The sequence below is a fragment of the Anser cygnoides genome, chromosome 27 (assembly GCF_040182565.1).
Source record: "Anser cygnoides isolate HZ-2024a breed goose chromosome 27, Taihu_goose_T2T_genome, whole genome shotgun sequence".
Lineage (NCBI taxonomy): Eukaryota > Metazoa > Chordata > Aves > Anseriformes > Anatidae > Anser > Anser cygnoides.
In genome coordinates, this window is record NC_089899.1 from 653,604 (window position 1) to 667,854 (window position 14,251).

At 54.6% G+C, this 14,251-nt stretch overlaps 1 protein-coding gene across 2 annotated transcripts; it reads right to left on the minus strand.

The window, feature by feature from the left end:
• Positions 1-288: 288 nt before the first annotated feature.
• TMEM259 (transmembrane protein 259) lies at positions 289-14,075 on the minus strand. 2 transcript variants are annotated; one of them, XM_048051951.2, is made up of 11 exons: positions 13,561-14,075; positions 9,939-10,196; positions 9,509-9,623; positions 7,164-7,274; positions 5,646-5,768; positions 5,210-5,310; positions 4,210-4,267; positions 3,805-3,888; positions 3,127-3,259; positions 2,611-2,710; positions 289-1,751 (listed from the first exon to the last, which is right to left on the minus strand). In XM_048051951.2, the coding sequence occupies exons 1-11, from the start codon at positions 13,786-13,788 to the stop codon at positions 915-917; spliced, it is 2,148 nt and encodes a 715-aa protein (XP_047907908.2). In that variant the 5' UTR covers positions 13,789-14,075; the 3' UTR covers positions 289-914. The 2 variants fall into 2 exon arrangements, with proteins under 2 accessions (XP_047907908.2, XP_047907907.2); XM_048051950.2 differs by having other exon boundaries at positions 9,455-9,623.
• Between the last annotated feature and the right edge of the window lie 176 nt (positions 14,076-14,251).

Sequence of the window (14,251 nt, forward strand, 5' to 3'; positions counted from 1 at the left end):
ACGGACAGAAGCTACGGCCCAGGTCCCAGAGGACATTAACTACTAACGGCCCGGGGCAGGAGCTCCCGCTTTATGGGGGCCACATGCATTGAAGAGGGGCCAAATGAGGGAAGCCTTGCAGAGATCACCAGCAGCAGAAGGCAGAGCGTTTCTCCAGGGCTGGGAGGCACAGCCCAGTGCCTCTTTCGTGGGGTGGATGCTCTAACCTGCACAGGGCAGCTTCTACCCCCTAAACCCACTGACCAAGGGAAATTCAAGGGGGAAAGAAAAAAAAACAGGGCTAAAATGCAGCTTCTGCTTTGGTTATTGCCCAGCTTTGCTCTGGTGGGAGCAGCTCTAGTGTCAGGGGAAGGCGTTGAGCTTCTTTTCCCCTAGAGAAGGAAAGCTTACCAGTTTTCTCCCAAGCGTGGCTGAAGATGCTCTCCCTGCTCACACGCGGTTGCTATTCTAACCAGAGCTGCCGCACACACACGTGGCTCGTCACAAATCAGCTCACGTCTGCAAGCAATGCCCGGACTGCAAACACAACCTCAGGGGGCAAAGCCGGGGGGCGAGGAAGAGCTGTGACACTGGGCTGGTGGCAGGGAGGACGCAGCCAGGGGGCTCGCCCACAGCCTCGGCGGCGGTGGGACGAGGCCCCGGTGCCCCGCAGGCACCGGGAGCCATCACGCCTCGCGCCCTCCCTGCAGGGAGCAGCTGGCACCCAGCAGTCCGACACGCGCCAGCCTCTCCTCTTGTACACGAGCACGCGCGCGCTTTTCCCAGGGGAGTTCACCGCAGCACCTTTTCTCTGTCCCAGCTGCTCTGCCTCCACTAAGAGGAATTCATGGGTTAAGGATGATGGTGAAGTGAGAAATAGTAACAAACGAAATCCAGATGCCTTCCCGGCAGTCCAGAAGGACAGTAACAGGGACTCAAGACAGGCTCCTCAAGTCTGGCTGCGAGCACGGCCCGGAGCTAGCTGTACTATCCGCTGGTGCTGGGCAAGGGCTGCTCTCCCCCCGGTCCCCCAGAGCACGGCCCGAGCGTTTGTCCTGATCAGTGTTCTCCCCAGAGGCTGGCGGGGTCTCTGCCACGCCGCTGCCCGCGGCGCAGTTCTTGCTGCCAGGTTTCGCTTGGCTGTCTGAGCCCCGCGCGGCCTCAGTCTGCTCAGGAGGGGAAGGGCTGGGGACAGAGGCCCCGTCCTCCTGCGCCAGGCCGGGGGGCGCAGCCTCTGCGGCGGGGGGCACGTCTGCAGCAGCAACCACAGCCGTCGAAGTGACTTCGATGGTGATGGAGCCCACAGCAGTCTCCGGGTGGTCGCTGCTGACCCTGATGCGGGCAACCAGGCTGGAGGCGGTGGCGTCCTGAGGGCTCCCGTTGGCCATGGCTTCGTGCACCACGTTTGGCTCCAGCAGGGTAGAGCTCAGGTCGGAGAGAAACGAGGCCTCCGTGACGATGGCGGCTGTCTCAGCGACCCAGTTCAGGTCGCTCCCAACCGACGCCGCCGTGGCCGCGGCGATGACGCTGGAGGCCTCGCTGGGGGTCAGCGCCGCCGGGCCGCTGCTCTCCCCGGAAGGGCCAGCGACCAGGTGGGGCTGACGGCTCCCCACCTCAACCGGGGCAGCGGTAGTGTTGTTGTTGAGGTTGTCCTGGAGCGTTGTCTGCGTCCCCTGGCCCACCTGCTGGTTCTGCAGCAGCATCTCCTGGATCCTGATCTGCTGGAGAATAGCCGGCAGCTCGTAGTGGTGGAAGAAGTAAATCATTGAATGCTAGAGAAGGCAAAGGGAAAGGAGTCACTCATCAGGCTGCAAGCCTAGCCTTACCTAGCAGAACTATTCGTTCATCTCCTGGTAAAGACAGCGACTGCAGAATTTGGCTGCTCTGTCCAGAAGCTTATCTGAAATTCTGCAGAGATTTATCTCTTCTACCACAGCTCCTGCAAGCTGCTGTCGGAGAGCAGCTGAAGAGCTCTGAAGACATGTAATGGAGCACAATGCCCCTTCCTTTGTTGGGGTGAGAACAAGGGTGAAGGCATTTATCTCCGGCCCATCTTCAGTTCCCCATCTGCACCTCACAGCAGGGAGAGGGCAGGTCAACAGCCAGAGACACACAAAAGATCTGCCTGAACCAGAATGCTGAAGCCATCAGCTCGGGAGTGGTCTTGCCAATACCTGCAGTGCACAGACACGACCCACTCCTCGGCTTCTGCGTGGGAGATTCTCAGTGAGACTTCTTCCAGAGATGGGTCAGAAACCCTTCCTAACACCTTCCAAAACTCAGCCTGCTGTCAGTCACATGGCTGGATTTGAGCTTTAGACCAAAAAGTCCTGCTGTTTGATAGTCACCTCTTCCCGTTGCTCCATTTCCAAACCAGGGATTATTTTAACCTCTTATAAAAACAAACATAGCCACTCAAACTCTGCTTGACATGGGAGATTGATGAAGCCCAAACTGCAGCTCATTTCCATCGCTGTTTAACAGCGCAGCCAGCGTGAACAATCAGCAACGGAACAGTTTAAACTGCAGGCAGCCAGAGCCCTCTGAGGGACCAGGACTGAAGTCACCACGATGGCACGTGCCCCCATGCAGCTGGTTGCAGGAACGTGAGCAGAAACGGCAGCTACTCACCTGGATGAACAGCCACGAGGTGACGAGAGCCAGGCTGCTGTACTGCCCGTTGAATCGGTAGTGGTAAGCATAGAAGGCAAAGTGGTACAGATAGAAGAACCTGCACAGAGAGGCAGCAGATACCGGGACACATCAATGGACAGGACAAACAAGAATTTATTTTTAGTCATAACACTGCTCTGAGCTGGTGCCTTTTGACAGGACTGTGCAGACCCCCATTAACGTGTAATTAGCACGTTCACTATCGATATGTTCATGCTTCACTATGAACAGGTCTCCAATGAAGCAAAACAAAGGGCAGGCAAAGGGTAGGGGTGATTCCATGCACGAGAGCTGAAGTGGAAAATAATTCCACTTTGGACCCTGTGACATGCAGGGCAGCTCCCAAGGAGACGTACAGCTCTCAAGAGTGGAAGCTCTCCTCTCTGGGAGGACTGGAAAGGATCTAAAGAAGGCTCCCACCAGAGAACGGGACACGCAGTCAGTTTGTGCACTATGGGAATGAGTTCCTCTTACCTGAGCCAATGCCTCTTGCTCGTATTGGTGTGGCAACAAATAGCATCATACTGGTCGGCCAGCCACACGATAAGGATGATGTAAAACGCAGTTGTGGTGTCGTTGAAGAACTCCGACATAATGGCCTCCATACCTACGGGACAGAGAGGTGCCTGACGTCAGCACGTTGCAGGGCAAACAGGTACAGCAAGGGGCTGCTTGAAAAAATCCTACATCCCTCCCAGAGCTGGGGCTGTATGACTGTACAGCAAAACACACAGCAGGACAAACTCATCTCTGTTTAAAGCAACAGCTGCGGTCAAACAAGTCTCGCTGCTGGCTGCAGTCACTGCACAGGCCAGAGGATCAGCTGGCTCTGGCCAGCAGAGATTTTGGTGGCTTTGTTTAAAATCCAAACTGCGCTAACAGACTGTGGTTACAGGAAGGGGGAATCTGAAATGAACTAAAGTGAAAGACGGACAAAGGTTCAGGTTATGTGACTTCCAAATGAACTGCTGTTCCAGGGGACTCGGAAGGACAACGCAGCTCACTGTGCCATCAAATTCCAGAGCCTTCCACCTTGTGAGGAGCAGACACGCTGACCACCTGCCGTGGCCAGGTCAGAACAGGGAATTATACTTCCTACAGATCCCAGAGGGACTTGCTGCACATACACAAGAAGTGAGCCCACATCCTTACCTACTAGGGCCAGGATGACAGTGAGCAGGGGAGCCGCAGGGAAAGCAATTGTCATGTTCATTTCCAGCATCTGTAACAGGTCAACTGCAAGAAGGAAAGCGTACCATAACACAAAGCGATCGTGGGACCAAGGAGCCCTCCACCCCCGCACCACTCCCCATTCAGAGCTCTGCAACGTGTCGTGAAGTCCACCGCCCCACGCCCCCTGTCCCTGATACTTGTCAAGGGACAGAGCAGCCCTCGGAAGAAGCGTGGTGCAGGGGGATCCATGGGGGTTATAGCTCCTGCGCGGCTACGTGCAGGACCCTTCTGAACCACAACAGTCCAGGGTATAGACACAATACACCGTGCCGGAGCGGGCTGCACAGTGTCCAGTACACCCCAAATCCCTTAGTGAATCCTTACCAATGAAGACAAAAATCTGATGGTGTGAGTAGCGCAACAGCATCGAAACGGACAGAGTCTGAAATATGAGAACAGAGGCCGCTGTTAGAGCCACACGGGTTCAGGGTTTCTTTCAAAACCACGCTACTGCAGAGGCTCAGACAGGTGAGCTTGGACTCCCAGCACCGCACTGAATGCTGTGCATGTCCCACGTTCCTTAGTTAGAGCTACGCAGATCAATTTCCCAAAGAGCAATTAGGACTTCACAAACAGCAATTCATCTTTGCATTACTGCAGTGAAATAGACAGTAAGTAATTTGTTTGTAAAGAGACTGATTTTGAATATTTGAATATTTTGAATATTTGAGCAGTGGCCAAACCAAACAGCAGCAGAACTGGAACTGGGGTTTGCTCCCATTCTGTATCTGCGCTCCTCCCAGCTCCTAGCACCTCTCCAACAAAGGTCACCCTGCGTTCTTCTCCATTTCTCCTCTCGCTGGCCGTGACTTTGTTGTACAAGGAGCTGCATCAATGGAACGTCAGGCACAAAGGGAGACAGTCATCTACGACTATGAACACAGGCTCAATTATCGCTTGAGGTCTTGTCTAATACTGATCTTTAATCGCCTGGTCACACACGTAGTCACAGGAGACTCAATTCTATCTTGACCAGCCCTGGCACATTAGTTGGACCCACTCTTAAAAATCTGAGGACAAATTTGCCTTGGCAATCCCTGTGTCTTGGCAGCCTGAGCATTTAATTACACTTAAGAGACTCTAATCTGGATCTCCCCTTTGACAACAAAGCCATTATTTCATTCTATTTCCGCTCCTCTGTTTGTTTCACTTTTTGGACACTAAACACCCGCATTAGGAAAAAAAAAACAGCGAACTGCACGCTCCATTGGCTTAGCTTTAGAAGCAGCTACGAGCTCAGGCCTGTACTGTGACATAAAACCTCACCCGCATGCTGATCAGCTGAGCTCAGAGTCCAGGCAGTGCCCAGCTCCTGCCAACTTACGAATATGACCATGATGACAAAGGCTGCCAGGTAGGAAGTCCTGGCCATCCACATGCTGACAAAGCGGTAGTGCTCTCCAGACACCACGTTGCGTAGGAAACCTGGGGGGGAAAAACAAAACCACCACACGACCCCAATGTAACCAACTCACAAAACAAGACCAAACTTCTCAAGAACTAGGATGTAATGCAGGAGATCTAAGGCAACCCCTCTGCACGGCTGCACGCCGTTGTTACGCAGTGCAATAAGGAAGTCACATTTGCAGATGTCTCTCCCCTCCCATTTGTTTCATTTTGTCCTTGACAATAACACCCCTCCGTAACGCAGTGATCTGCATCAGGGATTAATCAATAGTCAGAGGACAATATTCATGCGTCCACAGAAAAAACACCACCTGCTCTGCACAGCTGCTGAAAGTGATTCCCCCAAGCCTTACCTTTGTTTTCTTCATTTTCAGCCAAGGCTTTGACGCTTGACATCAGGATGTCGTCATAACCCAGGAACTCATCCAGCAACAGACGACTGAATCTGTCCCCAAAGCACTGATCCCTGGTAGGATCTAGGCAGAACACACGCACAAAAATTCAGATTGTTCAGATCTTAAACCACAGAGGAGGAAGGCAAGCACGGTCTTCTCATCGCTTAAAAGGACACAGATGCCAGCAGAGCCGTGCCTGCACTCAGACCTCTGGCAGCTAACTAAACTGGGCAGGACTGGGAGGGAAAAATGTCACACAGACAAGCACAGCCACGCTGGCCAAGTGCCAGTGCCAATCAGGCCTTAAGAATTCCATCAGGGCTGTGATACCCTCATTGGCACACACACAAAGGGAATTTGCCTCCTGGGCTTCAAGTACATCCCTAGCAACAAAAGGCTCACCCCCAAGTAAATGCCCAGAGAAACTAGTTCTGGAAAAGCTCAGAGGGACCGCAGAGGCTTTCCAGCCATCAGCTGGGCTCTGTGTGGTGCTGCTGGAGCCCACCAACACCTCCCCACTGCTCTGGGCACCAACAAAGCTGGTACAAAACATCCAAGCGCATTCTACTGTACAAACACTGATCAGCTGGTAAAAACACCCCAAATCCAAGTGAAATGAAAGCCCAGAAACACACCATTTTTCAGTAAATTACTAGGATACTTATGAAGGAATTTGTCTAGCTGAACGGGAAAGCCCAGGTCAGTAAATAACCATTTAACATGGAAACTGCCCATTAACCGTATGGAATCCCTGCTCAGTACTCCAGCCCAGCTGTGCCTCAGTTTGATTAGGAGCGAGTAATGCAATCTAGTCCAATCGCTGCACCACCAGCTCATTACAGATCAATTAACGTCACAGGCAAGAGAAGGTTTGAGAGCATATTTCTGAACCGAATGGAGTAAACGCCAGAAGAGAATGCTGCCCCAGGAAAATGGTCTGCCGGTGCTGGCAGGGGCACAGAAGGGTGCTGAGGAAGTGCTGAGCAGGTCTGCTCAGGACCGTCCCTGCCGCACGCACAACAGCTCTCACCACTGGGCACCAGCACTGCTGCTCTGCTACACGCTGCAGTGTCCCTGCCCCAAAGGGCCACGGGCTGTGTTGTTTCAAGACTCTAAACCACAGAACCAAGCAGTCCACTTGGACTGTACTGAAACAGCACCCTCAGTACCACCAGGCCTTTCCTTCCTCAGTGAGAAACCTGAGCCGGATGTACCGTTAAGGCTCACGAACAGAAGCAGGCTCCAGCACTGCAGAGCGCTCCTCTTGGGAGGGCACCACCTACTACAGCAGTAACGGCTCCATAAAGCAGCTCTCCCACGTGAAAAATGAGCGCCATCAGCCGTTATAAATAGTTCCCACAAGACTAATGAAGAGTAGACGGGACATGACTGACTTCCCAAGGAGAGCCAGCAGACAGGTACCTGCAGGAACACGCACACACCAGTGCACCAGAGCGGGCTGGCTCCCTCACTCACCCAAAGTCACCACCATGACGGGGATGCTGAGGCGCTGGCGCGTGCTCTGGGACAGGCGCAAAAAGCCGTACTCCAAGGAGTACTCCACGATGTACTCCTCCTGCGGCCACACTGCAAGAGAGGGTGGGAAGGGAGACTCAACAGCAGGGCTTGCAGACAGCTGCCAAGAAGAAATAGCACCTCTGGACTTCCTCCCCCCATTTTACCACGTTCTTGAAAACGGAATCAGCTGTGAACACGTTCCAGGCTTTCTTCAACCAATTTAAAATAAATCGATATGAATTGCTGAATCCAAAGCCCATTCCCCTGACATCAGTCCTTAATGCGAAGCTGCTGGGAAAGCTTCAAGGCAGTGGTTTCAAGCTGTGTTGAGCATCACCCAGAATCTGCCCATGGCATGCCCGACACCGCTCATTTTTGCTCCATTCACTTTCTGCCTTCTTCGCTGCTCAGGAAACAGCGGGGAAGTAGACTTTGCAGCTGCTAAGCACCAAGTAAACAAGGCAAGGACAACTGGCACTGCACTTCTCTGGATACAGAGGTAGAGGTCACTGCTACAATTGCAAATCTCAAAAACTAAAGGCAGGAACAACTACAGATTAAAAAAAGCCTTCAGCGTCTGAAGTTTTTTTGATTTTTTTTTTTTAAGAACAGTTATAAATTAATGCTTTTTGCTACCTCATTTCTGAGATGACAAAGCCTCCTGCTAAGTAGGAGCCAAGCAATTTAATCCCCGATCTTTTGAACTGTCACAGCATATCTTGCGAGAGGTGAGGAGAGGCAGCTGCCGGGTGTCTGAAACACCACCACCAAAAACGTTTAATAGGATACAACAAAGAAAGAAGCGTGCCTGCCTCACCCGACTGAGGCTCACACATCACTGACAGAAGCGCCCAAGCAACTTCCCTGACTGTCTAGGAGAGAGATTCAATTTCTTGGGCAGCAAATGCAGGCTGGTGCCTTTGTCTCAGTTTTAGCTTTCATTACAAAACAGTTTTAAGTTCAAATGAAAACGAAGTGTTGAAGTACCAGCAAAAGAATTACTCCACTGGTATCACACAGCACTTTTCCACGGCAATACATTCTGTCTAAACGTTGGTGTACTTACAGAACAGAAAAGCTGGAAATACACTGCAGACAGGCACTTGTGGCTTTAGGACCCATTTGAAAAGATGAGTCCTGTAACTACGTTAACGAGGGGCAGGATTCTCTCTCCTACCATGTCGCTGGATCGTTTCCCACCGGGCATTCAGCACGGCAAGGCACAGCCCGTCGGTGTACGCGGCGTCGTACAACAGGGCTCTTACAGAACTTAAGCAACTATTAACGAAGGTATTGCACCCAAAATATTTACATGTTCTCCAGCCTTAGGAGACTTAATCATCTTAAACACAGGACTAATTAGTTGTGGATCAGCATCAAGCAAAACTCTGCAAGACCAAGGGAACGGTGCTATTGCCACGTCCAGCCTCACAATCCTCCACTGCTAGAACACCCAGTACTGCTGAAGAGCAAAGAAGGCCAGTACTTCCAGGGCAAGAGCGTAGCGGAAAAAGGCAAATGAGAATCAGATGTCATATTTCTCTTTTAACAGGTTTTTTTTTTTTTAAACAGATTTCTTCCCCTAACAGAAGTTTTCTAACACTGGAATTCCATTTTAAACCAAACAAAGCCACCGAATCTCCTTCTAGCGCTTAGGAAACATTAGCAGCTCAAGTCACGCCGAAAGAGGGGAGGGAGGAAGCAGGACGATGTCCTGAGCGATGTTCTGAATGACGCAGAACAGCAAGGCTGCATCTCGCAACCTACTGAAACCTGCTTGGTGGCTTTCCAGATTAGTTTGCTCTTCCAGGTACTGGTGTTGAGTCAGGGCCCCAAAATACAGCCCAAATCCTGTTAATGCAGCGAGGAATGTGCACCGTCAGTTGGATCCCTGCGGGTCTCCAGAGGACAGTAAATGCAGAATGCTCAGAAGAGGGAGGTTCGCATTCATCTGAGCTATCTGGCACCGATCGCTGCAGAAACACGATGCCAGACCAAAAGGCTGCAGCAAACCTTGTCACGCAGATGCACCCGCCCAACTCCCAGCTCCCCCCAGCCAAAGGCAAGACGTTGCTGTAGGTCTGTTGTTAGCAGGGACACGGGTAACCACAGGTGAAAGCGTCGGGAACAGCCTGGGGACGTTTAAGGTTACTGTGCACAGCCCCAGAAAAGCCGGGATGAGATGCGCAGGGAAGGAGCAGGGTGCAGGGGAAGGGGGGAGCACAGATAGCAGCAGAAGTTGTCTTTACCTGCTCTGGTTAGCATCTCTAACTCGGACACAGTCTCCCGCAGAGGCTGCATACCTTTAGCGGCTGCTTCACTAAGCGAGAACTCCCGGCTTTCGTTGTGGCTCAGCGCCTCGGCGCTGCTCATCCGGGACGGCTTGAGGAACACCTTGGGCTCGATATCCAGCTCAAACTGTTGGAAAACCGCGGCAGGGCAAGTCACGTTAGCAGTCACTTCAGCTCCAGCCTTCTGTGCTCCCCCTGTGCCCCAGCGACGGCCTCAACCACCAGGAGGAAGCCAGGAGAGCCCGGCCTCGTAGGCTTTCATTTCTGTCTTAAAACAGGAGAGGCTAACTGGAATGTACAGGGAAAGCCGAGGGAACGCGCCCTGTGCCAAGTGACTGAGGGAACGCAGAGGGACCACGGCATACTCACAAAGACTGCATTAACAAACTGTCCCCAAACCAACACTCACCTCCCCCCGTGCACACAGGGAACGTGTCTTTACCTTGATAGAGCTGTTTTCAAACATATCCACAGTCATTTCCTCCTCTTCCTCCTCAGCTGTGGGCTCAGCCACCATTCCTGGGAACTTCTCAGCATCGCAGAACTGCAGGAGGATGGAGGGCCGGCTCGAGTTGCGCTGTATTTCCACCCGCAAGATGCCATCGCGCGGCCATTTATCTCGCACGTGCTCCAAGCAGTTGATGGGCGAGCGGGAGAAGGCGATGTGGATGTAAGCCAGGATGAAGAGCACGAAGAGAGCCTGTACAGGGCAAGAAACAAAGCAGACACCATTAGCCCGACCCAGCGCTGCCTGTTCGCAGGCTCCCCAGTTTTGATCGTCTCTTCTTTGCCCGTAAAGACCCCGGATTTGCAAGTGGACAAGAGCTTTTATGCTTTCCAACCCCGGTGGTCTTCGCACCAAATAATCAGGCAGCCTAGAATCAGGCGACTTTTCCAGCCCCGCAGACAAGTGACAGAACCCTCTCTGTGCTTCCTGTCCTTCTGAAGCCTCTTTAACCCGCTGAGCCCTTCCCTCTCCAAGGTAAGCGCCGGGAGAGGCCTAAAGCTGTTCCTGGGAACCAGAGTTTCCAAGGTGCCTTTGACCAAAACTTCTCTGCTACTGCAACTGTGCTGTGGGTGCTGTGCTAGCTGGCTGCCACCCAAGGGGCACGTCGGCAGCGTGAGTATGCGCGCCGTCTCGGGCCACGAAGCGCTGACGCTTACAAAACCACGCGCACGGCGCCCACTGCCTCGCCTCTGCGCGCACCGGCACAAAGTGCTTCCTCCCGAGCTCCAGGGGCACGGCAGCTGGGTACGGATCAGACCCCACGTGGCTCACTACTGAACTCTCATTTCAAAGAGCCAAAGCACTGTCTAGAAGAAACTTGGCCAACCCACAGCTCACTTCACTAAACCCAAGACTTTCTTTGATCTGCTGCTAACCCAACACAGCCGTGAGGAAAGGCTACCGAAGCTCTCGCAGAAAGATTAGAAGACGTTAAGACAAATCTGTGTTTAATCTCTGCTCGGTCAGGCCAGATGTTGAGCACAGCAGGGAAGGAAGCACGTCTGCATCGCAAATAAAGGCTAAGCCCTGCAGAGGACTACCTGCCGATCACCTGGGCTCACGCAGCCTCCAGCACAGCAGAGCCACGGTTTCAGCACCGCGGCACCGACAAACTCACCAGAAGCAAGACCCATCCCTGCCTGCTCACGGGGTCGGGGCCCTGCCACCGACACCTGCACGAAGCGCACGCATCCTGCTGGCGGGCACGGCTCGCAGCCCCAGCCCCACGTAAGGTCCTGGGAACCAAACCCAGTCCCAGAACGATCGCATGGCGGGCAAGCCAACCGAACGGAGCTAACGCGTGCCAAGGTCCCAACCGATGCTGAAAAAAACCAGAACTGTAACCGTGGGTTTCGACCAGCCGCGCCCTTCTCTGGCTTTCGACCATTCCCCTCTCCGCACAAAATCCTTCCTGTTGAACGTTTCCTGTTGAAGCACGGGGAAGGCTGCCCGATTGCACAAGAAAAGACAACCAGCTGCGAGACCAGGACAACACAGAACCCAGGGCAGCAGCAGCAGGCTCTGAAAGTTGAGAATGTGCCAGGAGAACGTGTTCAGGACTGCAGCGGGCTCTGGACCCTCGACACACGACAGACTTACTGCAAGGCAGCCTGGGCCTGCTCCCTCCGGCTCGGCCCCTATTTATCAGCCAAAGTCAGCGATCCCCAGCAGGCACCTCTCAGTTCCCACATCGTGTTTAAAGCTACAGAGGGCTCCTGTCCACTAATCCAACAAACTCCGTGCTGATTCCCAGCAATTAGCTGGTTTTCTGTCTTACCAACGTTGTAACGTCTCGAAAGAGTTTTAAGCAAGTCTCTGCTGGAGCCTCTTACGTGCAACCAGACAGGAAATTCTTGCTTATCACACCAGAAGAAATAAAGCCCCAAAGCACCATCCAATACTGCAAGAGTATCATTATTAAAGTAAAATGGCTTGCTTTGAGAGTACGCGTCCAGCCCGAAGTTCAGACAGTTTGTCACCCATCAGAGAGGCCTTTCAGGCTGAAGCACGCCGTTGCTACTCGGAAGATGCTTTTCAACCCACGGAACAGCCGCGGGTCACAGCAAAACAAAGCGAGCTAATAAAACTCCCTCCCTGCAGCGAAGCTGATAAATCCAGCACGACGTTACCCAACGCCGTCCAAAGTTCACGGCCCAAAGCTCCAAGGAGCAGGGGCATAGGGAGCAGCACGGGAGCGTTTCGTGCGCTCACTCCAACCGTATCAAGGCGCTCGCTCTCGATTAAACGAGCTGTCCCTGCTGCCTATCGCTCCTGACCTATTTGCTGTGAACAAACAGACTAGTAAACGTCACAGCTGCAGGGGAGCTGCGCAGGAAGACGCCAGGGAAGGTAAATCACAAACAGCTCCCTCGGTGCAGGAAGAACGGCGGTGAGGCCGCCGAACCAGGAGCCGTGTCAGGAATTCCCCTCTGCCTGCCTCCCGCTGCTGCTCCCTGCGCGGAGCTGAGAGCAGGCTGGAAGCCGGGCTGGCTTCTGACCCCGAGGGGGCAGGCAGTGCTCTCTGCAGGTGCCCTGTGAGTATTTTTATTTCCTCAGGTGTGCTCTGAGCAGGAACTGCTACCAGCTGGACCACTCACTCCACCTGCCAGCGTGGCCACTGGCACCAGCTCCAATCTCCCCGTCCGCCTGAATGCAGTCACACAACGGGGGGAGAAAGGAGAGAGAGGTTAAAAACCTGAACAGCTCTTGGGCAGGGAGAAAACGCCTATGTGCGGTACGAGACAGCATCCCAAACGTCTTCTTGTGTTAAGCGGCCAGATTTTAGAAACCCACAGCAGACGTGCTGTTCTTCCCTAGCTACCTCTCCTCCCCTCTGCCCCTTACCCTTGATTTCCAGCGGGTGCTGGTGAGATGAGCCTTGGCAGCCCCGGGGGGTATTTAGCCCAAGGGCTGTCTCCCACCCGGACAGCATTAGGCCATTTTGCCTGTCACTGCTTGATTCCCAAGGGGAAGGACCCAACTTCCAGACCCCAGAGGAATTCAGCTTCAGCACCCCATTTACGTGCAAGGTCTCCAGAGCTGCACCCACATCAACAAGACCACAGGCAGGCTTTTATCCGGTTTAGCAGAAGTTTGATGCTGTCCCGGAACAACCGAGGGTGCTGACTACTAAAAAGAAATAGCGACAAGCTGGGGCTGTGCACTGCTCGCTTCTAGAAGAGACAAGATTCAACAACACGCTACCAGCCACGCACCTTGTGTGTGCAACCCGCCCTAAGGACTGATCCCCTGGAAGCCCCAAGAAGCCTTCCACACCCACACCACCGCCTCCGTCCCACCCTCGCCTATGGAGCGGATCAGCGATTCCCTCAGCACTTCCAGGGCTCGCAGCAGAGCTCTGATGGCCAGGGCACCGCCGAGCGTCGCTACAGCTCCTCACGCCTCGCTCAAACGAGGGGCCTGCGCCGGCCGGGCTTGGACGGGCCAGGCGCCTCCGGAGACGGGGCAGAACCGGGGTTTGACGCGTTTATAAGCCGGCTGGGGCAGAACCGGGGTTTGCAGTGCCGGTGAGGCGGGCCCCCGCCGAGCCCCTCACCTTGAGCAGGACGAAGAACTCGAAGACGCGTCGGAAGGCGGGCGGGAAGAGCCGGGCGTAGGTCACTGCCATCTTGAAGAAGAGCGCGTGGAAGAGGCGGTCGCGGACGTTGATCAGCGGGTTCTGGTTGCCGTTGGGGTTCCGCACGCCGCGCCCGTTCCCCCCGGCGGCCCCGCCGTGGGTGGCCGGGTGCTGGTGCGCGGCGTGGGGCTGGTTGTTCTCGGACATCGCGGCCCGGGGGGGGGGGGGGGGGCGAGGGGCGCCCCCCGCTGAGGGCCCGGCCCCGGCGGTCAGCGCCCGCCGCTGCCTCGGCGCGGCCCCGAGCAGGCCCGGCGGGGAGGCGGCTCCCGGGCCGGCCCCGCGGCCATGGGCGGCGCCGGTACCGGTACGGGTACCTCGGCCCCCGCTTCTCCTTCCTCCCCGCGCTGCTCGCCGCCTTCCTCCTCCTCCTCCTCCTCTTCCTCCTCCGCGCGGCCCCGCCGCCCCTCAGCGCCCCGCCGCCATCTTCCCCCCGCCGGCCCGCGCGCAGGGCATGCTGGGACGGTGGCGGACCGCCGCCGGCCCCGCCCCTGTATGTAAATTAGGTAATCCCTCCCGACGTGCACCGCGCGCGGCCGGCTGAGCCTCAGGGGGGCTCAGCCCCCAAAAAGACAAAAATTATGAGGAAAAAACAGGATGGGATAAAAAATAA

Bases quoted from the DNA above. Each gene is read 5' to 3' on its own strand.
- TMEM259 (XM_048051950.2), bottom strand. From the start codon at position 13,788: ATGTCCGAGAACAACCAGCCCCACGCCGCGCACCAGCACCCGGCCACC. The intron at 9,624-9,938 runs GTAAAGACACGT...GTTTTCCAACAG, and splicing joins TTGAAAACAGCTCTATCAAG to TTTGAGCTGGATATCGAGCC. The intron at 2,711-3,126 runs GTAAGAGGAACT...CTCTCTGTGCAG, and splicing joins AGCAAGAGGCATTGGCTCAG to GTTCTTCTATCTGTACCACT.